Here is a 27,884-nt window from a genome sequence, read left to right on the forward strand (position 1 = left end):
CCCTAGCCTTAAACAGTTGGGATGAACTCCTTTCCCTGTGTATCCAGTATAATGCTATATGCCAGTATAATGTCCAGGAACCCAACCCACTACAATGACATAGAAACATATTCAGAACTAGGATAATGCCATGCTTGGTCTCCACCTGTAGCTTATGAGCTGCAATAAAGCAGCAACAACTATGTGTCCACCATGCTTTGATGATTCAGTATTTTGCACAGTACATGCACAGTATTTTGTTTTATTTTGGTCCTCAATTGGGTCAGTTATTTTTAAAAGTATTTTTAGCCAAACCAAAAACTTAGTTAAAAAAAAAAAAACAATAAAGTTGCAAATCTTTCCATAGTAAAAATACCAACCAAAATAAGACTGGAAATACTGTGCGTGCACACAGCTTGACTGAGAACATCTTGCTTTGCATTTGGAAAACTAGTGTCAATATAAATGTGTAAGAGTTTTTCAATTTTTTTTCAAGGCAACTTCCAAGGAATTGATTATTTTAGACTTCGCTTCCCATTTTCTCCTGGTCCTGGCCAGCAGCACCCAGCACATGACATCGGTGACACTACTGACAGACAAGAGGAAACTAAAGATGAGCAATCCAAGGAACACATCCTCAATCTGGACCCTCAACTCAGGGACCACAACCAGAATGCCTTGGCTGAACCACAATAACCTGCCGGCTCCTCTGTAAAGTACTTTGTTATTTCCAGTGCCCACCATGGCTTTTCTTCTGGGCCAGAAATGTATAATAGTAGATTATAAATATGGCTACGAGAGTTTCCAGTGAATTGTTATCGATGGATTATGGAAGCAGCTGCTGAATAACATGGGCATTTATTAGCAGCCAGCTTTGCACAATGCTGTAATTCTTAGGTTTTTAATGCATTCCAGTGTTTTTTTCATACTTAGGTTTGTTGGTGAGTAAGGTCAGGCTGCCCTGTCGGGGCCCCGTCTATTAATAATCATGTTCTAGGAAGAGAGTGTTGATTGAATCAAAAGTATAACATCCTTCTATTTCCGTCCGCACCACGTGAAGTCAGATGAAGCCGTAACATGATCATAATCCTCAAGTGATTATATCAGATTAAATTTACCTATTGCTCCCATCTAGTGGAAGTACTGATGATGACAAGTACAGGTTGCTACTTTTTTCCTTAAATAGTTTTTATTGAATCCTTTTTGTGAAAGAGCCATCAGCTTTCTATATAGTATTTCTTCCACTAGTTTAAAAAAATGCAACATTTAATATAATTCCAAAATTTTGATTATTTCTACTGTACTTGTGATATTGGAATAATTCCTCCTGACACAATTAAAGGGTTATTCCCTCCATTAATGATGGCATATTACTAGGACATGGAATTACTTTATGATTGGTGGGGGTCTGAACTATGGAAATTCTTCAAATGAACAGGCCACTTCTTAGTCTTTCCTGCCCAGGGGCACCACAGCCACCCACCATGCAAGTGAACTACTGCACAGCCACAAAGAAGTAAATGGGACAATGGTGCAGCACCTTGCACCACTGTACAAAAATATGGCGCAGCAAGTAAGAACAAGCTTGCAGCTGTTGTAAACACTGAGGAGGCTGCAGCACACCTACTGTTTCCTATTAAACAGCTGATCAGCAAGAGTGCCCATTAAATCTACTGCTGATGGCCTATCCTGAGCATAGGTCAGCAATAGTTAAAGGCCAGAAAAATGTTGTTGTTTTTTTTTTTAAATCAGCCGCTGTCAAAAAGTTATACAGATTTGTAATACAAAGTCTTTCAGGTCTTGTCAGCTGCTGTATGTTTCCCGGGTAGTGGTGTACTGTCCACAACAGGAAAGGTTTTCTATGGAAATTTGCTACTGCTCTGGGCAGTTCCTATCACAGGCAGAGATGGCAGCAGAGAGCACCATTTCCAATGTCTAATTTAAAGGGGTTATCCCGCGCTACAAAAACATGGCCACTTTTCCCTTCTCTTTTGTCTCCAGTTCAGGTGTGGTTTGCAATTAAGCTCTATTTCCTTCAATGGAACTGAGTTTGAAACCCCACCCAATCTGGAGACATGAGAGGGGGAAAAGTGGCCATGTTTTTGTAGCGCTGGATAACCCTTTTAAGTAAATGTCCAAGTTAATCATAGGTCTGGAAAAAATCTATGCATCGGTAGCAGAAACAGCTCATTCATATAAATAGAAATGACTGAAACTAGAGATGAGCGAATTTACAGTACTCCGTGACACTCCTTCCCGAGTGCTGGGAAAAGCAGAATCCAGTCCTGGGAAATCGGGAGAAGTTTCCCAGGACTGGTTCCAGCTTTTGCCGGCACCAGGGGAGGAGCAGCATGGAGCGGCATTCAGTTAAAAGGCAGCAGGCTGATGAGTGGATTGCAGAGATAATGAAGCACTTTGCATCTTTACCTGCAACAAATCAGTTGTGTATGAATATACCCGGCCTTTTAATTAATCTGTATGATGTATTGTGTGTTTCTTCAGCACTGAGTAGTTATCACTAAAATATACATAGTAAGTCATAATTGTAAAAGCTCACATAATTGAAGAAAGGCAACAAACCTAAATTAGAGGGAAAATGTTAAATAGTTTGTTACATTTCTAAAAATGCAATGGTTTGTAATGAGAAAAATGCTGTAAAATAAAATTTACATTAATTCTATTCTGCAGACATACATGTTTTATTTTTCGTAATTTTAGAAGATAAATGTACAATATGTGAAGTTTACTTAGTAACTATTACCATAAAGGGACATCACATGGCAACCATTCAGAATCTGCCTTCTAGTTTTCTAGCAATTGTTAAAGGAGGAAGTGACTAAGAATGTTAAAAAAAAATTGTTTATTGGAGCACTTGCGTAATAAAAAAAAAAAAGACTATATGTTATCACAGTCAGTCTTATCATTAGAAACATTGATATATATATATATATATATATATATATATATATATATATATATATATATATATGCAAGTACACAGACAAGTTATATTATTATGACCATTTCCTACTCTCAGTGTTACCAGCACTGTGGACTGTGCCCTCATCCTTGCAGGCTTAGATCTCTGGTGTGTTTACACAGAAAGATTTATCTGACAGATTTTTGAAGCCAAAGCCAGGAACAGCCTGACAGAAAACAGGTCATAAAGGAAAGACTGCAATTTCTCCTCTTCTTAAATTAATTCCTGGCTTTGGCTTCAAAAATCAGTCAGATAAATCTCTCTGGGTAAACACTCACTACTTGCCCCCTGCCTCCTCTCTCCCATGCTACTGCGGGTTACCAGGGGCAGATTAACTTACCATAGGCCCCGGGCTGTTCACCTAGCCTGGGCCCCCCCACCCCACTGTAACTATGGCAACACTAGCCTGGCGTTCATAGTACAGTATAGGTAATGTCATGATGTCCTGATTTGTGCAAAATTGCCATAAAAAAATGTGATTTTTTGCTAATCATGGCGGAAGTGTAGCCAGGAGACAGTACACCACTGAAAGTATAATTCTATTATACCCTATTATAATCCGCTACTGCGGGTTACGATTTGAGCCCCTGTAACGGGCCCCCAGCAGACCCTGACCTGTCCACACACTATAACCAGTGTGTACAGATGACTTGGGAAGTGGTACAGGTGTTGAACATTTTATTAGGATTTGGTCTATGGTCACACAGTGTATGTGCACATCAGTAGTGGATTATAAGTCCTTTTGGGGCGGTAGCCTGGGGCCCTGAGCTCCTGGGGGGCCCAGGCCACCAAACAGACTTATACTTTCAGTGGTGTATTGTCTCCTGGCTACATTTTCGCCCTGATTTGCAAACAATTGTTGATTTTTTACATTGATTTTGCACAAATCAGGGCATCATGACATTATCTATACTGTACTATTGAATACCCTGCTAGTGCTGCTTTAGTTAGGCTGCCTTCACACGTTCCGGGAAGTTGGCCGTAGCGCACAAGACAATTTTACAGTATTCAGATGTTCCGTGATTTCACGGATCCGTGATCCGTTCCGTTAAAAAATAGGAACTCCATTACTCGGAACGGATGCACGAAAAGGATACCCATATAAATCAATGAGATCCGGGTTTTTCACGGATGTGACATCCGTGTTCATCCATTGAAAAACACGGATGTGATGTAATCAATGAAATTTAAAATGCTTTAACACAGATCCGTGAAAAAAACGGACACGGTGCAAACGGATGAAAAACGGACTGTTTTGCATGGATCACGGAGGTAGCTGCCGGACCACAATCACAGACCGGGAAAAACACTGAACGTGTGAATGCAGCCTTACAGTGGGGTGGGGTCCAGGCTGGTGAACAGCTCCGGGCCTATGGTACAGTTAATCCGCCCATGGTGCACATTCACCATAGTAGCAGTGAAGTGAATGAGATTAAGCACAGCAGCAAAGAAAATCTGAGGTGAAATTGCCTTGTAATATATAAATTTCACATCCTAGGTATGTCAGTTTTGGTGTTGGAAACAATGCAAACTTTTGGATTTTCCCCATAGATATACAAGTGTTTGTGAGTATTTTGCAGCCTGCAGTCAGTATAGCTCCAGATACCTGTGACATCCTACCAGGACCTTATTGAGTCACTCCCACCTCATCTAGCTGCTGTCTGTGCTTCATAGGCTGGTTACTCTGGATATTAGCTGTCAGTGGGGATAAGTGAATTTACAGTACTAGCGTATCGCTTCGCTAGGATCGGTGGTCGGCTTGTCAGCCGGCTGCCTTTGAACTCTGTGCCACTCCAAGCTGCTCCTCTCCAGGTCTCAGGGAAAAGCTGGATTAAGTCTTGGAAAACTGGGAGAATTTTCCCAGGATTGGATCCAGCTTTTCCAGGCAAGCAGAGCAGCACGGAATTCAGAGGCAGCAGGCTGACAAGCAGACTGCCAAGCATAGCGAAGTGATTTCCTAGTACTGTAAATTTGCTCGTCCCTAGCTGGTGGTCATAATAACGTTACCCGACTGTGTAGTTCTGGCAGTACAACACACCACACAAGTGTATTAGCCTCTGTACTGTATTACATAACATTAGGAAAATCAGAGTACAATTATAATTCATTTCGATTTTTCCTGGCAGCTTTCAGTCAGCGCAGTGAGGCAGGATGGAAGTAGGTAAGAGAGAACAGACGGATCTGAAATTTCCTCCTTACACAATAAACCCCATGAGGATAGTGTGCTTCACTCAGATACAGCTACACGTCTGTTTTCATTCACAACATGAATTGGAATAGATTATTCAGCCTTAAAAAGGGGCAGGTTTTAGCCTTTTGTTCATGGGAAAATGTATATAGTCAGAAGAGTGTGCTGCTGGCGCTTGGCTTCCCGGCTTACAGAACTCTCCATTTTACTGCATGATTCAAGCTTCATAGACTGGGCCAGCAAATCAGATCACAACAAACTGGGGAGAGAAGCACACAGCCACATGCTACTCCTGACTATATCTTGAGATCATTGGGGGGCTGAACACTTCACCCTGAATGAATAAAACTTTAGATATCTCTGAAAATGTAATTTTTGTAAGACAGAGACACACTGGACTGGAATACACCCACAACCAGGGCCGCCGATAGGGCAGTACAAGTGGTACTGCCCAGGGCCGCCGATAGGGCAGTACAAGTGGTACTGCCGTATGGGGCCCGGACCCTAAGAGACACGGGGGGGGGGGGGGGGGGCCCGCCGGCCGCCGCCCCCCGCCTGCTACGCTAGGGGGGTCCGCACTGGCTCCCCTTGCCACCTGTTTTTGAGCATCCCGAGAAGCTGCGGCCACGCAGCTTCTCGGGATGCACTGATCGCTTTAATGTTCCGCCCGCACAGCGGGCGGAACATTAAAGCGATCAGAATACAGGAGAAGGACCTGTCAGCGTCCTCCTCCTGTATTCTCTCCCATAGGCTGCCGGCACTTCATACCAGCAGCCTATGGGAGGCCGGGCCGTGATCATGTGCCCCTCCGGCAGGCGTGACGATGTGACGTCATCAACGTCTGCCGGAAGTCCCGTCCCTGCGGCTCGCAAGATGGAGCCCGAAGAGGAGGAGAAAGAGCTGCTGCCTACACAGCGCGGATTAGGTGAGTAAGATGTTTGTTTTTTTTAGGGGGCACCTCTGGGGGCATTATTAGTATATGGGGGCACCTCTGGGGGGCATTATTAGCGTATGGGGGCACCTCTGGGGGCATTATTAGTATATGGGGGCACCTCTGGGGGCATTATTAGTATATGGGGGCACCTCTGGGGGCATTATTAGTATATGGGGGCACCTCTGGGGGCATTATTACTATATGGGGGCACCTCTGGGGGCATTATTAGTATATGGGGCACCTCTGGGGGCATTATTAGTATATGGGGGCACCTCTGGGGGCATTATTAGTATATGGGGGCACCTCTGGGGGCATTATTAGCGTATGGGGGCACCTCTGGGGGCATTATTAGTATATGGGGGCACCTCTGGGGGCATTATTAGTGTATGGGGGCACCTCTGGGGGCATTATTAGTATATGGGGGCACCTCTGGGGGCATTATTAGTTCATGGGGGCACCTCTGGGGGCATTATTAGTTCATGGGGGCACCTCTGGGGGCATTATTAGTTCATGGGGGCACCGCTGGGGGCATTATTAGTGTATGGGGGCACCTCTGGGGGCATTATTAGTATATGGGGGCACCTCTGGGGGCATTATTAGTATATGGGGGCACCTCTGGGGGCATTATTAGTATATGGGGGCACCTCTGGGGGCATTATTAGTATATGGGGGCATTATTAGTTCATGGGGGCACCTCTGGGGGCATTATTAACTCATGGGGGCATCTCTGGGGCATTATTAGTGCATGGGGGTACCTCTGGGGCATTATTAGTGCATGGGGGTACCTCTGGGGGCATTATTAGTTCATGGGGGCCACCTCTAGGGGCATTATTAGCTCATGGGGCACAGCAGGGGATCCTACATACAGGGGGCACAGCAGGGGATCCTACATACAGGGGGCACAGCGGGGGATCCTACATACAGGGGGCATCCCACACAGCGCAGTTACTATGGGAGCCTACAGGGGGGAGAAAGGAAAGGAAGTTGCTAGAAATGTGCGGAGCCTAAATTGTTTGTCTCGCAGGTTCTAAGGGGATGAAACGTATCTGGAAGGAATCATCATGAAGGTCTGGGCCGGATGGAGAGGAAAAGGGAAAGTGACGCCTCAGATCAAAGAAGACGTCACCGGTGAGTCACTGTATGACACTTGTCTTATTTTGTAGAACATCATTTAGTAGGGGCGCCCCGAGGTGACAGCTACTACATTATCTGTATTTAGAGATATCACTGTGTTATCTGTTGTGTTACATAGGACTGCAGGTGACATCTACATTATCTGTACTCAGAGATATCACTGTGTTATCTGTGGTGTTACATAGGACTGCAGGTGACATCTACTACATGATCTATACTCAGAGATATCACTGTGTTATCTGTGCTGTTACATAGGACTGCAGGTGAAATCTACTACATTATCTGTACTCAGAGATACCAGACAATTTTACAGTATTCAGATGTTCCGTGATTTCACGGATCCGTGATCCGTTCCGTTAAAAAATAGGAAGTCATTACTCGGAACGGATGCACGAAAAGGATACCCCATAGAAATCAATGAGATCCGTGTTTTTCACGGATGTGACATCCGTGTTCATCCATGAAAAACACGGATGTGATGTAATCAATGAAATTTAAAATGCTTTAACACAGATCCGTGAAAAAAAACGGACACGGGTGCAAAACGGATGAAAAACGGACTGTTTTGCATGGATCACGGAGGTAGCTGCCGGACCACAATCACAGACCGGGAAAAACACTGAACGTGTGAATGCAGCCTTACAGTGGGGTGGGGGTCCCAGGCTTGGTGAACAGCTCCGGGCCTATGGTACAGTTAATCCGCCCATGGTGCACATTCACATAGTAGCAGTGAAGTGAATGAGATTAAGCACAGCAGCAAAGAAAATCTGAGGTGAAATTGCCTTGTAATATATAAATTTCACATCCTAGGTATGTCAGTTTTGGTGTTGGAAACAATGCAAACTTTTGGATTTTCCCCATAGATATACAAGTGTTTGTGAGTATTTTGCAGCCTGCAGTCAGTATAGCTCCAGATACCTGTGACATCCTACCAGGACCTTATTGAGTCACTCCCACCTCATCTAGCTGCTGTCTGTGCTTCATAGGCTGGTTACTCTGGATATTAGCTGTCAGTGGGGATAAGTGAATTTACAGTACTAGCGTATCGCTTCGCTAGGATCGGTGGTCGGCTTGTCAGCCGGCTGCCTTTGAACTCTGTGCCACTCCAAGCTGCTCCTCTCCAGGTCCAGGGAAAAGCTGGATTAAGTCTTGGAAAACTGGGAGAATTTTCCCAGGATTGGATCCAGCTTTTCCAGGCAAGCAGAGCAGCACGGAATTCAGAGGCAGCAGGCTGACAAGCAGACTGCCAAGCATAGCGAAGTGATTTCCTAGTACTGTAAATTTGCTCGTCCCTAGCTGGTGGTCATAATAACGTTACCCGACTGTGTAGTTCTGGCAGTACAACACACCACACAAGTGTATTAGCCTCTGTACTGTATTACATAACATTAGGAAAATCAGAGTACAATTATAAATTCATTTCGATTTTTCCTGGCAGCTTTCAGTCAGCGCAGTGAGGCAGGATGGAAGTAGGTAAGAGAGAACAGACGGATCTGAAATTTCCTCCTTACACAATAAACCCCCATGAGGATAGTGTGCTTCACTCAGATACAGCTACACGTCTGTTTTCATTCACAACATGAATTTGGAATAGATTATTCAGCCTTAAAAAAGGGGCAGGTTTTAGCCTTTTGTTCATGGGAAAATGTATATAGTCAGAAGAGTGTGCTGCTGGCGCTTGGCTTCCCGGCTTACAGAACTCTCCATTTTACTGCATGATTCAAGCTTCATAGACTGGGCCAGCAAATCAGATCACAACAAACTGGGGAGAGAAGCACACAGCCACATGCTACTCCTGACTATATCTTGAGATCATTGGGGGGCTGAACACTTCACCCTGAATGAATAAAACTTTAGATATCTCTGAAAATGTAATTTTTGTAAGACAGAGACACACTGGACTGGAATACACCCACAACCAGGGCCGCCGATAGGGCAGTACAAGTACATCATTTAGTAGGGGCGCCCCGAGGTGACAGCTACTACATTATCTGTATTTAGAGATATCACTGTGTTATCTGTTGTGTTACATAGGACTGCAGGTGACATCTACATTATCTGTACTCAGAGATATCACTGTGTTATCTGTGGTGTTACATAGGACTGCAGGTGACATCTACTACATGATCTATACTCAGAGATATCACTGTGTTATCTGTGCTGTTACATAGGACTGCAGGTGAAATCTACTACATTATCTGTACTCAGAGATACCACTGTGTTATGTGGTGTTACATAGGACTGCAGGTGATATCAGGTGATTTCTCCAGGTTGCAGAAGTTCAAACTTCATCGTGCCCTGGTGTGCTGGTGTCTGTATGTCTGTATACATGTGTGCTGGTCTCTGTATGTCTGTATACATGTGTGCTGGTGTCTGTATACATGTGTGCTGGTGTCTGTATGTCTGTATACATGTGTGCTGGTGTCTGTATGTCTGTATACATGTGTGCTGGTGTCTGTATGTCTGTATACATGTGTGCTGGTGTCTGTGTGTGAGATCAATTCTAGAGAACTGGCTCATATATCCCATTTTCCCCAGTGGCTTAAAATGTAACCTCTGTTATACAGTTATAAAATTGTAGAACCTAAATGTGAACAAGGTGCAATTTAAATAGACACTTACTTGTATAGCTGTCTCTTGTGCTCTGTATGCAGTGCATTATATTCACCCCTGCAACGTACAATTTATAGCGTGTCTACAAGCCCAGCGGGGCTCATTATGATGGAGACTAAAACTTATACAAGAGTGGGGTAGGGGTTCCCCTGTATTCAGAATGCTGTTGAGTGCTAGGCAATGCCCCGTCTGGGATTATTGAATTTCGAGGGTCTATGCAGAGCAGGATAAAGACACCTCTGCTGCACAAACAGGATCTCCTAGAAAGCGTTCTCACCGCCATGTATTCGCTATCACTGTCTTGGGTGAGCTAAACTAGTCTGCCTGGGGGTGGGTAGGATTTGTATATGCTCACTAACATGGAACAGCCTCATTATATTAGCCTTATCAACATATTCTATGTTAGTGAGCATACCGGGGGGGGGGGGGGGCTGATATTGGTGAACATATACAAAACAAACAGCCCCCCCGACCCGCGAAATTAAAAAACCCCAAACGGGGCATTGCCTAGTGCTCAACAGCATTCTGAAAACAGGGGAACCCCAACCCCACTCTTGTATAAGTTTTAGTCTCCATCATAATGAGCCCCGCTGGGCTTGTAGACACGCTATAAATTGTACGTTGCAGGGGTGAATATAACGCACTGCATACAGAGCACAAGAGGCAGCTATACAAGTAAGTGTCTGTTTGAATTGCACCTTGTTCACATTTAATTTCTACAATTTTATAACTGTATAACAGAGGTTACATTTTAAGCCACTGGGGAAAATGGGGTATATGAGCCAGTTCTCTAGAATTGATCTGAACCAAATTATACTTCCCAGCAAGGCGTGGGGCGAACACACAATTCTTTTTTTATTAATGTGGGGGGCCCAGACACTTTGGTTGTATGGGGCCCCGAAATTCCTGATGGCGGCCCTGCCCACAACTGTATGTGAACATAGCCTTAAAGGTAGAGCAGCAAGAATAGGCAGCTCCACCTCATCACTAGCCATTCATTTAAAAGGTTTCCTTGACAAAGGCAAAATGTTGCAGATATAACATTTATTTGACACCATTGCCGGGCTTGTCCCTTATACAGAATTTCTAGTCACTGTATTTGCTGCTTCACCAGATATTGTGTGTTCCATTATGATTGACTAGAGATTCCGCCAGAAGGATCTAACATTGGAGTGTCTGGAAGCTGAACCCATAGTTTATGTTACCAGTCATTAAATGAAACTTGCTGACACTGGATATAAAAATACAGCGTTACAGATAGTAGTCTACACAAATATTTATACAGTCCTAATCCTGCTTACCTTACAAGGAATTGTGGTTATATCCCTGGCTCGTGATTTCACATTTCCCTTGTAAATCTGGTAGAGTTTATGGCCGATCTGGAGAAACATGTTTAATGTTTGTGCTTTTCTGACTGTATGGTTTTTCTTACACTTTGTTATAGGCGTGAGCAGCCGTTACATACTGAATACAAGGAGTAAGAACTTTATTAACTTTTCAAGCTATATGTGAAAGGAATACATCTGCACCAGCATTTCTTTATATATAGAAAACTAGAAAATGTACCCGGCGCTGCCCAGGTATAAAGTGTCAGTGTGTTAATTAGATTTGTTCTAAGGTGCCAGGAGGCCAAGCTAAAGGTATTGTTTCATCTGAGTTAATCATGGAATTAGTGTATACCTGTAGTGCATAGTTGGAGGGGTTCTGTATACCCACAATGTATAGGTTTTTAGGGGTCTCGCATATCTGTAGTGCATAGTTGGGGGGCTGTATACCTATAGTGTATAGTTGAGGGAGGTCCTGTATACGTGCAGTGTACAGTTGGTGAAGGTCCTGTATACCTGTACTGTATAGTTTGGGGGTCCTGTATACCTGTAGTATATAGTTGGTGCTGTATACCTGTAATGTATAGTTGGTGGAGGTCTTGTATACCTGTAGTTTATAGTTTGAGGGTCCTGGATACCTGTAGTGTATAATTGGTGGAGGTCTTGTATACCTGTAGTATATAGTTCGGGGGTCCTGTATACCTGTAGTAAATAGTTTGAGGGTCCTGTATAACTATAGTATAGAGTTGGTGGAGGTCCTGTATACCTGTAGTGTATAGTTTGGGGTCCTATATACCTGTAGTATATAGCTGGTGGAGTTCCTGTATACCTGTAGTATATTTGGGGTCCTGTATACTTGTAGTATAGAGTTGGTTGAAGGTGCTGTATACCTGTATTATAGAGTTGGTGTAGGTCCTGGTATACCTGTAGTGTATGGTTTTGAGGTCCTGTATACCTGTAGTGTATAGTTTGGGGTCCTATATACCTGTAGTATATAGTTGGTGGAGTTCCTGTATACCTGTAGTGTATAGTTTTGGGGTCCTGTATACCTGTAGTGTATAGTTTGGGGTCCTGTATACCTGTAGTATATAGTTGGTGGAGGTCCTGTATACCTGAAGTATATAGTTGGTGGAGGTCCTGTATACCGTAAGTATATAGTTTTGGGGTCCTGTATACCTGTAGTGTAAAGTTTGGGGTCCTGTATACCTGTAGTATATAGTTTTGTGGAGGTCCCGTGCACTTGTAGTGTATAGTTTTGTGGGTCCTGTATACCTGTAGTGTCCTGGTCAGGACTGGTGTGGCGGTGTTACCCAGTCACAGTTTTGCCGGTATTGGTCAGGTCTGGTATGGCAGTGTTATCCAGTCACAGTATGGCGGTATTGGTCAGGTCTGGTATGACAGTGTTATCCAGCACAGTATGGCGGTATTGGTCAGGTCTGGTATGGCAGTGTTATCCAGTCACAGTATGGCGGTATTGGTCAGGTCTGGTATGACAGTGTTATCCAGCACAGTATAGCGGTATTGGTCAGGTCTGGTGTGGCGGTGTTATCCATTCACAGTATGGCAGTATTGGTCAGGTCTTGTATGACAGTGTTATCCATTCACAGTATGGCGGTATTGGTCAGGTCTGGTATGGAGGTGTTATCCAGTCACAGTATGGCGGTATTGGTCAGGTCTGGTGTGTGCGGTGTTACCCAGTCACAGTAATGGCGGTAATTGGTCAGGTCTGGTATGGAGGTGTTATCCAGTCACAGTATGGCGTATTGGTCAGGTCTGGTATGGAGGTGTTATCCAGTCACAGTATGGCGGTATTGGTCAGGTCTGGCAGTGTTATCCAGTCACAGTATGGCGGTATGGTCAGGTCTGGTATGACAGTGTTATCCAGCACAGTATGGGGCGGTATTGGTCAGGTCTGGTGTAGCAGTGTTACCCAGTCACAGTTGGTATACCTGTTGTGCCCTGTATATACATGTACTGTATGATGGAGTAGGGGGTCCTGTATATACATGTAATGTATAGTTGGAGTAGGGGGTCCTGTATATCATGTACTGTATAGATGGAGTAGGGGGTCCTGTATATACATGTACTGTATAGATGGAGTAGGGGGTCCTGTATATACATGTACTGTATAGATGGAGTAGGGGGTCTACCAGTTATTACTGTGGATTGTTGTGAGGCAGCTTCCCTAGCAACCATTGCTCCCTGTGAAAATGAATAGCAGTAATCCTATTGGTTGCTAAGGCTCCATCTACCGTGTCTGCTGCAGCTAATTATATCACCTGTGTTTGCAGTGAGGAGATTTTCCTATTCATCTCTATGGGGCGCCTCTCTTTCCCCTCCCCCTCCCCTCCTGTACATCTGGCGGGGACGGGACCTTCGCAATAACCTTCCCGGGCACCCAATGTATCTGTGTGCCAATTTTGGGGTCAAACGGTTCAGGCGTTTGGAAGTCTATAGAGGACAGACAGACAGACAAGAAGGACAGACAGACAGACAGACTTTGATTTTTATGATATAGACTAGAAAATGTACCCGGCGCTGCCCGGGTATAAAGTGTCAGTGTGTTAATTAGATTTGTTCTAAGGTGCCCAGGAGGCCAAGCTAAAGGTATTGTTTCATCTGAGTTAATCAGTGGAATTAGTGTATACCAGTAGTGCATAGTTGGAGGGGTTCTGTATACCCACAATGTATAGTTTTTAGGGGTCTCGCATATCTGTAGTGCATAGTTGGGGGGCTGTATACCTATAGTGTATAGTTGAGGGAGGTCCTGTATACGTGCAGTGTACAGTTGGTGAAGGTCCTGTATACCTGTACTGTATAGTTTGGGGGTCCTGTATACCTGTAGTATATAGTTGGTGCTGTATACCTGTAATGTATAGTTGGTGGAGGTCTTGTATACCTATAGTTTATAGTTTGAGGGTCCTGGATACCTGTAGTGTATAATTGGTGGAGGTCTTGTATACCTGTAGTATATAGTTTGGGGGTTCTGTATACCTGTAGTAAATAGTTTGAAGGTCCTGTATAACTATAGTATAGAGTTGGTGGAGGTCCTGTATACCTGTAGTGTATAGTTTGGGGTCCTATATACCTGTAGTATATAGCTGGTGGAGTTCCTGTATACCTGTAGTATATTTGGGTCCTGTATACTTGTAGTATAGAGTTGGTGAAGGTGCTGTATACCTGTGTTATAGAGTTGGTGTAGGTCCTGTATACCTGTAGTGTATGGTTTTGAGGTCCTGTATACCTGTAGTGTATAGTTTGGGGTCCTATATACCTGTAGTATATAGTTGGTGGAGGTCCTGTATACCTGAAGTATATAGTTGGTGGAGGTCCTGTATACCTGTAGTATATAGTTTTGGGGTCCTGTGTACCTGTAGTGTAAAGTTTGGGGTCCTGTATACCTGTAGTATATAGTTTTGTGGAGGTCCCATGCACTTGTAGTGTATAGTTTTGGGTCCTGTATACCTGTAGTGTCCTGTATACCTGCAGGGTTGTATTTACCCGTATGGCAGTGTTATTCAGTCACAGTGTGTCGGTATTGGTCATGTCTGGTATGGGGGTGTTATCCAGTCACAGTATGGCGGTATTGGTCAGGTCTGGTGTGGCGGTGTTATCCAGTCACGGTATGGTGGTATTGGTCAGGTCTGGTAAGCGGTGTTATCCAGTCACAGTATGGCAGTATTGGTCAGGTCTGATATGATGGTGTTATCCAGTCACAGTATGGTGGTATTGGTCAGGACTGGTGTGGCGGTGTTACCCAGTCACAGTTTGCCGGTATTGGTCAGGTCTGGGTATGACAGTGTTATCCAGCACAGTATGGCGGTATTGGTCAGATCTGGTATGGCAGTGTTATCCAGTCACAGTATGGCGGTATTGGTCAGGTCTGGTATGACAGTGTTATCCAGCACAGTATAGCGGTATTGGTCAGGTCTGGTGTGGCGGTGTTATCCATTCACAGTATGGCGGTATTGGTCAGGTCTTATATGACAGTGTTATCCAGTCACAGTATGGCGGTATTGGTCAGGTCTAGTATGACAGTGTTATCCAGTCACAGTATGGCGGTATTGGTCAGGTCTGGTATGGTAGTGTTATCCAGTCACAGTATGGCGGTATTGGTCAGGTCTGGCGTGGCAGTGTTATCCCAGTCCACAGTATGGCGGTATTGGTCAGGTCTGGTGTGGCGGTGTTACCCAGTCACAGTATGGCGGTATTGGTCAGGTCTGGTATGACATTGTTATCCAGCACAGTATGGCGGTATTGGTCAGGTCTGGCAGTGTTATCCAGTCACAGTATGGCGGTATTGGTCAGGTCTGGTGTAGCAGTGTTACCCAGTCACAGTTTGGTATACCTGTTGTGCCCTGTATATACATGTACTGTATAGATGGAGTAGGGGGTACTGTATATACATGTACTGTATAGATGGAGTAGGGGGTCCTGTATATACATGTATTGTATAGATGGGTATAGATGGAGTAGGGGGTCCTGTATATACATGTATTGTATAGATGGGTATAGATGGAGTAGGGGGTCCTGTATATACATGTACTGTATAGATGGAGTAGGGGGTCCTGTATATACATGTACTGTATAGATGGAGTAGGGGGTCCTGTATATACATGTACTGTATAGATGGAGTAGGGGGTCCTGTATATACATGTACTGTATAGATGGAGTAGGGGGTCCTGTATATACATGTACTGTATAGATGGAGTAGGGGGTCCTGTATATACATGTGCTGTATACATAGAGTAGGGGGTCCTGTATATACCTGTACTGTATAGATGGAGTAGGGGGGTCTACCAGTTATTACTGTGGATGTTGTGAGGCAGCTTCCCTAGCAACCATTGCTCCCTGTGAAAATGAAAGCAGTAATCCTATTGGTTGCTAAGGCTCCAACTGCCGTGTCTGCTGCAGCTAATTATATCACCTGTGTTTGCAGTGAGATTTTCCCATTCATCTCTATGGGGCGCCTCTCTTTCCCCTCCCCCTCCCCTCCTGTACATCTGGCGGGGACGGGACCTTCGCAATAACCTTCCCGGGCACCCAATGTATCTGTGTGCCAAATTTGGGGTCAACGGTTCAAGGCGTTTGGAAGTCTATAGAGGACAGACAGACAGAAGGACAGACAGACAGACTTTGATTTTTATGATATAGATAAGCAAACAATTCTTATCAATTCTCACTGGGTAGATTGGAAGCACATCACAGAGCCTGTACGTTGCTGGTATACATCAGAATACCAGAAAAGGTTTGTTCATACATACCACAGCAGACTTACTAAATTTATTTTACCTAACGTATCCTTTTTTGCAGGACTAAAGAGCAGAATACTTTTGAGTCCCAAAAACAGTATACATTTGGCAAATGTACTAAACATTGTCAGCAGAAGTCAATGAGCCTACCTTGGATGTTTCATTGTATTTATCAGCATACTTTATCGCTAAGATCTCAGTATACCAACAAAGTACTTTTTTTTTTTTTTTTATTACTGCTGTATGTTTGGAGTTAACAATGTGTATGAGCTATTACGTTGCTGTTGTACACAGCTTTTTTTTTTTTTTTTTTTTTTTTTTTTTTTTTTAAACTGCCACTGCAGTCTCAGGGTTGAATCTAAAAGTGGATTGTGTTCTTCTTTTCAGTCCAAATAGTAATTAAGTAGACAATACTCTCATTGCCTTTTTTACATCGGCCGGCCGTTGTCGCATATGTAGCAGGCTCAGGAGTTGAACCTGCCCTATATACAGTGAGCGTCAGCTGTACGTTACAACTAACACCTGTCTGCAAGCACCGAAGGCAGACTTCAGTGAGTGAAAGTGGTATAAACACTGACAGACCCCCACCAGCCTCCTGCAGCACCATGTCCCGGCTCAGAATGCAGGATTCCAAGAGAAAACAGGAGACTGGAGGCCAACAGTGAGCTGGTAATGCTGCTCTGGCATGGGTGAGCACAGCTTTTATTCCTACCCCCTGCTGACACTGGATTTTACATTTTCCTTTAAAAAATGATAGCTGAACAACTAAACAATTACTTAAAGGGATTATCCAGCAGTAGAAAAATATGGCCACTTTCTTTCAGAGACAGTGTCACAAGAGTCGTGTTGTCTCTTGAAGAAAGCAGCCATGTTTTTAAGGCTAGGTTCTCACACAGTATTTTTGCTCAGTATTTGGTCCTCTAATTGCAACCAAAACCAAGAGTGGATTGAAAACACAGATAGGCCATCTTCACACACTGTTCAAATGTAGTGGATGGCCGTCATTTCATAACGAAGACCAATGTTTTAAAACAACGCCAATTATTTGCCATTAAATGACAGCCATCCACTAAATTTCAACAGTGTGTGAACACAGCCTGTGTTTTTAATCAACCTGGTTTTGGCTGCAATATTAGTACCAAAATACTGAGCAAAAAATACTGTGTGCCAACATAGCCAAACGCTGGATAACACTCAACTATTCATTTGTAAGTGTAGAAGGCATTAGCATGCTCCAAGTGTTGTCATTGTCCATGGGCTGGTATTGCAGCTCAGACTATTGACTTGAGTGCTGCTCTACCAGACACTGTACTGTGTCATTTTTTTGCATCATAATTTTATTGATCCTCTAAAGTTACCGCAATGCAAGGTCATCTCACCCCAGATAACATTAGCAAATTTTCATTTTTTTATCTTAAAAAGCATCACAAACAATTCATATTTATGTACAGAAAAAAAATCTACATGCTTTCCTCCTCACCTAAAATAAATTTACACAGTATACAAATTCAGAAGAGAACAACTTCATGGTTCACTACCAGGACTGCAATGGTTAAAGGAGCATGTAGGGAATTGCTGATATAATTCAGCATTACAAAAAATATTTGTTAAAAAATATTTATTAAAGGATGAACACTATGGAAAATAAGATACACGGGGGGGAAAGAGTCTCTGCTGGAGATGACATCTGCACAATGGCACTGGTGGGGGCTGTGAACATGGAGAAAGATGAATTGTTCTTCAGTACTGAAAACTTCTCTTTGTCTGGATGTCATCTAATATTTGCTGGAGCTCCTCTTCTTCAAAACGGCCTTCAAGGCTGGAGGAAATAAGAAATGCAGCATAAGCAAAAGGTTGGATTATTGTAGTTTAACAGAAGAATTAGCATCAGATAATATACAGTTGATGGGGATCTCCTGGTAGACCTGATCCTAGGCTGATCACTGATGTTCCAAATCATGAGGATGCTCTAGTACATAGTCTTAAAGTAGTTATCAAGTACTAAAAGGGGGGGGGGGGGACCCAGCACAACTCTTGAGTGTAATTTCCCACACAACCCGAGGACAAGAGTGGTGATGTTGTTGGTAGGAAGTAGTTATGTTTTTCTAATCCTGGATAACCCATTTAACCTTGACAGTTATAACAGGAAAGAGCAGAATGAAGTGTTGAATTAAGGGTCCTATCACACCAACAGATATCTGACAGATTTTTACAGCCAAAGCCAGGAATGGATATGAAAAGAGGAGAAATCTCAGTCTTTCTGTTATGACCAATTATCTGTTTATATCCATTTCTGGCTTTGGCTGCAAAAATCTGTCACAACATCTGTTGGTGTAATAGGGTCCTAAGGCTATGTTCTGATGAAGTAGCAAACCTCACATTCAATTTTCAATTAAATGATTTGATGGGTTTTACTGCCTTTTGATCAATTTATCTTCAAAGAACCCTGTGAGTGTTTTAAGCGCTCCCCATGCTGGAACACCCAGCAATTAGCTGCTATCTGTAGGGAAGGTGTTCAATTTCTCTGCAGTGCCACCACAGGGGAAATAAGGCTATACACCAGGGGTGGGGAACCTCCGGCCCGCGGGCGGCATCCGGCCCGAGACCTCCCGATGCAGCCCGCGGCTCCCCTGTGACATGCGCCGCACTGGAGGGGAAGGAGCCAGCGCACACAGCATCCTCCGGTGTCTGTGACAGCTGCCAGGAGGATGCTGTGTGTGCTGGCTCCTTCCCTACTAGAGCGGCGCACGTCTTCCGTCTCCTGCGGGCCGCGTGCGATGATGTCATTTCATCGCAAGCCGCCTGCAGGAGAAGACGACCTGGACAGCGTGGGAGAGGAGGAAAGGTGAGTGGGATGTTTTTTGTTTTTTTTTTTATTTGGGGGTTAACTAGGCTACCAGGGACATGACTTATGGGGGTTAACTAGGCAACAGGGACATGGCTGATGAGGGTTAACTAGGCTACCAGGGACATGGCTGATGGGGGTTAACTAGGCTACCAGGGACATGACTCTGGGGGGGGTTAACTAGGCTACCAGGGACATGACTGGGGGGTTAACCAGACTACAAGGGACAGGCACTGGGGGGGTTAACTACAATAGCAGGGCACTAGGGGAACAATACTTTGCCTTGCCCCGGGTGCTGCAAACACGCTACTAACTGCCGCGTACAGTATGCGGCCCTCGAATGATTTTATTAATGCCCGACCGGACCTCGAAATGGAAAAGGTTCCCCACCCCTGCTATACACAGTACCCACTCATATCAAAGGTCATTACGTAAGTGTAATGCAGGGCAGGGTGGGTATGTCCTGCTGTCCACTGTGGCCAAGAACTTAGGATCTCAAGTAGAAACACCCCATTAAATTAATTCACAGTTGACTAATAGTGTAGTGTATATGAAAGGAGGTTTTCTAAACTGGACAACTCCTTTAACCTCTATATGTAAATGGCATTTTAAGTTCTTACTACCATAGCCTAATAAGATTATTTTTTTTCAGAAAAAAGATAACATTTTTGTTGCCAGCACAAAGTGTAAAAATGGAATCCATAAACACAGCATGGTCAAGTCACTAAGGAATCCTAAAACCAGACTGTCACATACCTTGGAATTAAAGCTTTGGCTTCATCTGCAGTTTCTGGACACAAGTTAGCTAAACAGGCCAACTCAAACCTGTGGAGCTTCTTCTGTAAGAGCAGGCTGTGAAAAGACATGATATTTGTTAGTCTACTGCTCCATAATACGACGCCATGTTCAGGACATGCATCAACATAATACAAGCATAAATGGCGTTTCATTTACTTTTGCACATGCTTGAGGAAAGCTCACAATGAGGTTTGTAAGAGGCGAAACATCTCAACATGTATTCAAGATGGCACAATAAATCGCATTAACTAAAGAGATGCATTCTTCTACTTTGTACTAAGTATTTATCAGCAAAAATTTTGCCATGTAGCTATAAACATATATAGTTTGCATCATTCTGTGTTAAAACTTTAATACAGTAGGCTACGAAAATAGAAACGAAAAACATTTGCAGTCATGTACTGGATGATCCTCAAGGTTTCCAGAATTTAGGGTTATAGACAGAATTATAATGGAGCCCTATGGAACTTCCAGTACAGCAATCTCCGCAAGTCCCATAGAGCTCCATTATAATTCCATCAACTGCTACTTAAGCAGTGAAACAGAGAAGAGGAGGCAGAGCACGCACTCCTGCCGCTTTATTCTAACAATCGGCAGGCTTCTCAGCACCTGGACCTTGACCGATATAAACTTCTCACGCCATGTCAAAAGTTTGTTTAAATGATAGATATCTTTTATAGAGTATGTGCTAGAGTTTGCCTACAAAATGCAGACAAACAGCAGAAAAATGCTATGCTATGCTAATTATGTTTCCAGTCTTATATACCTACTTCTATATCTGTTGGGTACAGCCAGTCAGAAATCTTCCCTGTATAAATGACCATTTTCTACTGAATAGGATTGACCATGCTGAATATCAGAGTCAAAAAAAGGGGGTGAAAAGTCTGGTGCCATCGCTGCCCTGTAGAGGTGTTTAGCATCCTCAGTCCCTTCAACCTCATGTAAACATTCTGGCCACTTTGAAAGCTTTCTGCACATGTGAATCACAGCATATAACACTAGATGTACTAAAGAGATCTGAATGTATGTGTGCAGGAACAGTGTATGGGACAGCTCAGAAAAGTACAACTCCTATAGGATGGTATATAGCCATTACAGTATATGGTATATTTCTAGTGATAGGGTTACCTTCTGACACTGGCAATGGTTTCTCTGTTCTTGAATCGGCTGAAGCGGGCTGTGTAGTTGAGCGTCTTCATGAAGACTTCAGATAACTCCTGCTCCTCTTCTGCACTTTCATTCTGCTGTTTTCTGTGCTCCAGCAACATGTGCACCTCAGAATTGAGCAACGTCTCTGCACTCTCAAACTCTGCGCAAGAAATATGTTCAATGGTCAAATGGTGTAAAAAAATAAATAGATGAAACGTACTGCCACCTTCTCATATGCTTTGTGTTGCAACCTCTTATCAGTTATTTCAACACAATGGGAGAGATTTATCAACATGGTGTAAAGTGAAACTGGCCCAGTTGCCCCTAGCAACCAATCAGATTCCACCTTTCATTCCTCACAGACTCTTTAGAAAATGAAAGGTGGAATCTGATTGGTTGCCAGGGGCAACTGAGCCAGTTACACCATGTTTGATAAATCTCCCCCTAAGGCCCCGTTCCCACTGAGCAAAGGTAACGGAATTCTGCGACGGAATTGTCCGCCGCGGAATGCCGTTAGCCTCCCGCTCATAATGGGAGTCTATGGGAGGCGCGCGCTCCTGCCCTGTCCGTGCTGAAGAATGAACATGTTCATTCTTCAGCGCGTACAGAGCAGGAGCGCGCACCTCCCATAGACTCCCATTATGAGCGGGAGGCTAACGGCATTCCGCGGCGGACAATTCCGTAGCGGAATTCCGCTACCTTTGCTCAGTGGGAACGGGGCCTAAGGGTGCGTGCACACAATGGAATTCCCGCGTATGACCCGCGGCGGAGTCAGTCGCTCGTACCCGAACAGGGCAGCATTCCGCTGAATCCGCCCGTGGACAGAAAAGTGTTTATGGCACGGGCAGAGGTGCGCGCCGCCGTGTTCGGGTACGATCGACGGAATCCGCCGCGGGTCATACGCTGGAATTCCGTAGCGTGCACGCACCGTCAGGGTGCATCCATACTGCAGAATCCGTGCGGAGAACATACCGTGGATTCAGGCGCTCGCCCTTGCCATAAATTCCAGTCTATGCTCGGGCAGATTCCGCTGTCGGCTCAAAGAATTAACAAGCAAAGAATTGCCTAAGCATAGAATGGAGTCTATGGCACAGGCGGAGAGTCAAGCGGGAGGGAACAAGGGCGAGCGGCGAAATCCACAGGATGTTCTCCGCACGGATTACGTAGTCTGAATGCACCCTTAGAAGAAAAGTCATGGAATTATGTAAATTACAAAGTTAAAGGAGAAGTTAACTTACAAAGTTAAAGGAGCTCCCAACACCTGCTCATACTATAAGCAGATGATGGGAGCTGTAGTTCAGTGTATATAATCCGGATCTACGAGAATGCGGCTGATCGGTGGGCGGCGGGAATGCGGCAGGTCAGTGGGCTTACTGTGATATCCTAATATATTGAATAAATACATTTATGCAATACTTTGGGAGCAAGTACCCTTGCTCCCCAAAGTATTCCATAGATGTATTCATTCAATAAAGCATACTGTACACTACACTACATTACATTACATTGACATCTATAGACACAATAAAGTCCCATAGACTTCTATATATAGAGCGCCCCCTGCTGGACACTCCATAGGAATTACACCTTTGGTCGTGACGTCACTGAATCTGAGAGAATTCTAACACTTCCTGATCTACTAAATTAAGGGAAATAGCCCTATATAATTAATGTACATTAGAAATTTGTATAACTTTTCATAAGTAACAACATATCAAAAATTAATTTTGGCCGGAGTTCTCCTTTAAAGCAAATGTACCATCAAGCTTGAAGCACTGGAGGGGGCCTCCCGGCCCCAGTGTGACGAAGCCCCTTCCCTCTGTGACGCAGCTCCATAGATTCTAATGAAGCCGCATCACAGAGGGGAGGGCAGATCATCACACTAGGGGGCGAGCAGGCCTACCTTCAGTGCTTCAAGTCAGGCCACTGCCTGGGAATAGGTCTATTGATGTACAAAATGGTGTACCTGATGGTACAATCGCTTTAACATGTTAAGGAAATGTGAATGATGCAAAATGGAAAAAAAAAATATTTAAAATGTCTCAAGTTACTCAGTACCGAATATGAGCACCACACAGAAATACATGCACTTACACACCTTGGTTAAAGGAGTACTACGACGAAAGAAAAAATTCAAATCAACTTACCATCAAGTTATACATATTTATTACAATCAGTTTATTTAAAAATTTCTAGCCTTTCAGTACTTATCAGTTGCTGTATGTCCTGCAGGAAGTGATGTATTCTTTCCAGTCTGACAATGTGCTCTGTGTTGCCATCTCTGACCGGCCACGAGGCTGAAGTTGGTTTCTTATTCGGCCAGTTTCTTATTCGGGGCTGAAGTTGGTTTCTTATTCGGCCAGTTTCCTATTCAGAGGATTTTTCTTTTTCCTGTTTTAGCTATTATTCTTACAGAAATGTATAATATTCATACCCTACCGTAAGTGAGGGGGCCCGGTGATAAAAATGGCCAAAAGGACCCCAAGGTTGGCATAAAAATGGGCATCAAAGTAAAAACACAAAATTATGATTTAAAATAAAATTGACTTTGGGCCACTGATCTCACCCTGATAATACACAGAGAGGGATGCCCCGCATCACATCCAAGAGAGTCCAGCCTGGCCCAAAGTGGTTCTGGGTGTAAAAACTGGCATCAAAGTGGGCAGATTGGCATTATTTCCTAATTTGAATAAGGAACAGGTGTTTTTAAATGGTTAAATGAGTTTGGGCCACTGATCTCACACAACGTACACACAAGAGAGGGATGCCCCGCATCACATCCAAGAGAGTCCAGCCTGGCCCAAAGTGGTTCTGGGTATAAAAACTGGCATCAAAGTGGGCACATAGGCATTTTCCCTAATTTGAATAAGTAACAGGTGTTTTCAAAGGGTTAAATGAGTTTGGGCCACTGATCTCACACAGATAATACACAGAGAGTAAAATCGGTGGAATTTGGCAACGGAACTGGGAGAGTTCCGTTGCCAAATTCACCGATTTTACTCCGTGTAAACTGGCCTTAAGGGGAACAACCTGGAGGTGGGAGTAATCTAACCCGCTGATATGTCCCTATTGCAGCGGAGACGCCATGGATGAAGGGATGTCTCTTATCTTCATCCTCGATGCCGTTGTGGTGCAGTTTGGCATTTGCTCCATTGTACATACAGACCATTATAAAAACTGGAGCCACTCTCTGTGTATTATCAGTGTGAGATCAGTGGCCCAAACTCATTAACCCTTTGAAAACAGCTGTTACTTATTCAAATTAGGGAAAATGCCTATGTGCCCACTTTGATGCCAGTTTTATACCCAGAACCACTTTGGGCCAGGCTGGACTCTCTTGGATGTGATGCGGGGCATCCCTCTCTGTGTATTATCAGTGTGATGCGGGGCATCCCTCTCTGTGTATTATCAGTGTGATGCGGGGCATCCCTCTCTGTGTATTATCAGTGTGATGCGGGGCATCCCTCTCTGTGTATTATCAGTGTGATGCGGGGCATCCCTCTCTGTGTATTATCAGTGTGATGCGGGGCATCCCTCTCTGTGTATTATCAGTGTGATGCGGGGCATCCCTCTCTGTGTATTATCAGTGTGATGCGGGGCATCCCTCTCTGTGTATTATCAGTGTGATGCGGGGCATCCCTCTCTGTGTATTATCAGTGTGATGCGGGGCATCCCTCTCTGTGTATTATCAGTGTGATGCGGGGCATCCCTCTCTGTGTATTATCAGTGTGATGCGGGGCATCCCTCTCTGTGTATTATCAGTGTGATGCGGGGCATCCCTCTCTGTGTATTATCAGTGTGATGCGGGGCATCCCTCTCTGTGTATTATCAGTGTGATGCGGGCATCCCTCTCTGTGTATTATCAGTGTGATGCGGGGCATCCCTCTCTGTGTATTATCAGTGTGATGCGGGGCATCCCTCTCTGTGTATTATCAGTGTGATGCGGGGCATCCCTCTCTGTGTATTATCAGTGTGATGCGGGGCATCCTCTCTGTGTATTATCAGTGTGATGCGGGGCATCCCTCTCTGTGTATTATCAGTGTGATGCGGGGCATCCCTCTCTGTGTATATCAGTGTGATGCGGGGCATCCCTCTCTGTGTATTATCAGTGTGATGCGGGGCATCCCTCTCTGTGTATTATCAGTGTGATGCGGGGCATCCCTCTCTGTGTATTATCAGTGTGATGCGGGGCATCCCTCTCTGTGTATTATCAGTGTGATGCGGGGCATCCCTCTCTGTGTATTATCAGTGTGATGCGGGGCATCCCTCTCTGTGTATTATCAGTGTGATGCGGGGCATCCCTCTCTGTGTATTATCAGTGTGATGCGGGGCATCCCTCTCTGTGTATTATCAGTGTGATGCGGGGCATCCCTCTCTGTGTATTATCAGTGTGATGCGGGGCATCCCTCTCTGTGTATTATCAGTGTGATGCGGGGCATCCCTCTCTGTGTATTATCAGTGTGATGCGGGGCATCCCTCTCTGTGTATTATCAGTGTGATGCGGGGCATCCCTCTCTGTGTATTATCAGTGTGATGCGGGGCATCCCTCTCTGTGTATTATCAGTGTGATGCGGGGCATCCCTCTCTGTGTATTATCAGTGTGATGCGGGGCATCCCTCTCTGTGTATTATCAGTGTGATGCGGGGCATCCCTCTCTGTGTATTATCAGTGTGATGCGGGGCATCCCTCTCTGTGTATTATCAGTGTGATGCGGGGCATCCCTCTCTGTGTATTATCAGTGTGATGCGGGGCATCCCTCTCTGTGTATTATCAGTGTGATGCGGGGCATCCCTCTCTGTGTATTATCAGTGTGATGCGGGGCATCCCTCTCTGTGTATTATCAGTGTGAGATCAGTGGCCCAAAGTCAATTTTATTTTTAAGGGTGCGTTCACACCTACAGGATCTGCAGCTGATTTTCTGCAGCAGATTTCAGTTAAATAACTGAACACAGCATCAAATCTGATGCTGTGTTCAGTTATTTAACTGAAATCTGCTGCAGAAAATCAGCTGCAGATCCTGTAGGTGTGAACGCACCATAAATCATAATTTGTGTTTTTACTTTGATGCCCATTTTTATGCCAACCTTGGGCTCCTTTTGGCCATTTTTATCACCGGTCCCCTAAGGGCCCCTCACTTACGGTAGGGTATGAATATTATACATTCTCTGTAAGAATAATAGCTAAAACAGGAAAAAAAAATCCTCTGAATAGGAAACTGCCGAATAAGAAACCAACTTCAGCCCCGAATAAGAAACTGGCCGAATAAGAAACCAACTTCAGCCTCGTAGACCGGCCTCACACTGCCTAGTACCTGTGCTTCAGTACGTGTATCAGTGACATAATACACACAGGAAATGTACGCGGCAATAATCGTCTCTATCAGCCTGGCTTCTATGGACAATGGGAATGCCCAGAGCCGCAGCGGACCGGCTGTGCGCGCCATAATGCCCCCATGACGGTGGACGCTGAGGAGCTGCCGCACACTACTACATTGGCTTGGCCGCTGCCCTGTATCCTCCACCCCGGTACAGCCGTTCCGGGACCAGCGTCTTACCTTTGGGGAAGAGTAACTGAGAGGCGTCCTCCTCCACATCCCCCGTCCGCACCTCCGCACCACCGGCTGCCATCGTTGATTCTCTCCAATAACGAAACCGGAAGCGGAAGTATCATAGAGCTACGATGTACTTGCGGCAAACGTGTAGTGACGGCGCTCTAGTCTGTTCTCTGATCTCCATGATCCAGGCTGAATCCCAGGCACGGAAAGGACCTGTGATGACGTCATGCTCATGTGACCAGCTCTGTTTTTTAGTTGTAAGTCCCCCTAGCCAATTACACATGGAAGAGGTTTCCCTTATGTATTGCCCATTTTGCACTTCATTAGTATTTATCAGGTGATTGACAGGCCTGCTTGCAAAGAGTTTCTGCAGCAGTGCTATGATCAGCTAGCACATATGCTCTGTACTGGAAGGTGTTTCCCAATATCATGTCCTCTCTGCTGTATTTCTGCTGTATAATTCAGCATAAGGTTTACTTCACAAAGATCCCCACCTCACATTAAAGGCACCATATAATATATACTGTCCCTTCATGTCACCCTTTAGCTTATTTCAGCAATCAGGTGATTGGCAGTTTCGCTTCTAAAGATGTTCTGCAGCAGCTGCTATTAATCCTAGGCCTTCATCTTTAATTAATTGTATAATATAGTAGAGAATGTATTTAAAAGTAAATCTTAAGTGTGTATAAAGTGACCAGTGCACTATGCAAACAATTTAGCATGTAAATAAATACACAGAAAGATGGATGACCTCACAAATAGTAATATATACCACCTGCCTTAAAGAGTCACTGTCGTATTTTTTTTTTTTTTTTTTGGCAGAAATCAATAGTCCAGGCGATTTTAAGAAACTTTGTAATTGGGTTTATTAGCCAAATCTGCCATTATCTGCATGTAAAAAGCCTTTTCCCAGGTCCCCCCCCTCCTTCCTCTTTTTCATCCACTCTGAAAAATCTGAAAATTGTGACTTGTTGCAGGAGACGTCCCCTGTCTGCTCTAGGGAGAGGGGAGGGGGGAGGAGGAAGGAGGGAGTTAGCCGGCAGCAGAAAGCAGATAACAGAGGATTACAGGCACGGAGCTGGGTGACAGCTGTAATCTGAGCTCAGACAGGTCACTGGTGATGGTCAGAACAG

General features: G+C 44.5%; 1 protein-coding gene across 1 annotated transcript; it reads right to left on the reverse strand.

The window, feature by feature from the left end:
* Positions 1–18,008: 18,008 nt before the first annotated feature.
* Positions 18,009–26,915, reverse strand: LOC138777124 (DNA-directed RNA polymerase II subunit RPB4). The gene is made up of 4 exons (XM_069956232.1): positions 26,752–26,915; positions 21,177–21,357; positions 20,007–20,102; positions 18,009–18,224 (listed from the first exon to the last, which is right to left on the reverse strand). The coding sequence occupies exons 1-4, from the start codon at positions 26,822–26,824 to the stop codon at positions 18,146–18,148; spliced, it is 429 nt and encodes a 142-aa protein (XP_069812333.1). The 5' UTR covers positions 26,825–26,915; the 3' UTR covers positions 18,009–18,145.
* Positions 26,916–27,884: the final 969 nt, after the last annotated feature.

The sequence above is a fragment of the Dendropsophus ebraccatus genome, unplaced genomic scaffold (genome assembly GCF_027789765.1).
Source record: "Dendropsophus ebraccatus isolate aDenEbr1 unplaced genomic scaffold, aDenEbr1.pat pat_scaffold_505_ctg1, whole genome shotgun sequence".
Lineage (NCBI taxonomy): Eukaryota > Metazoa > Chordata > Amphibia > Anura > Hylidae > Dendropsophus > Dendropsophus ebraccatus.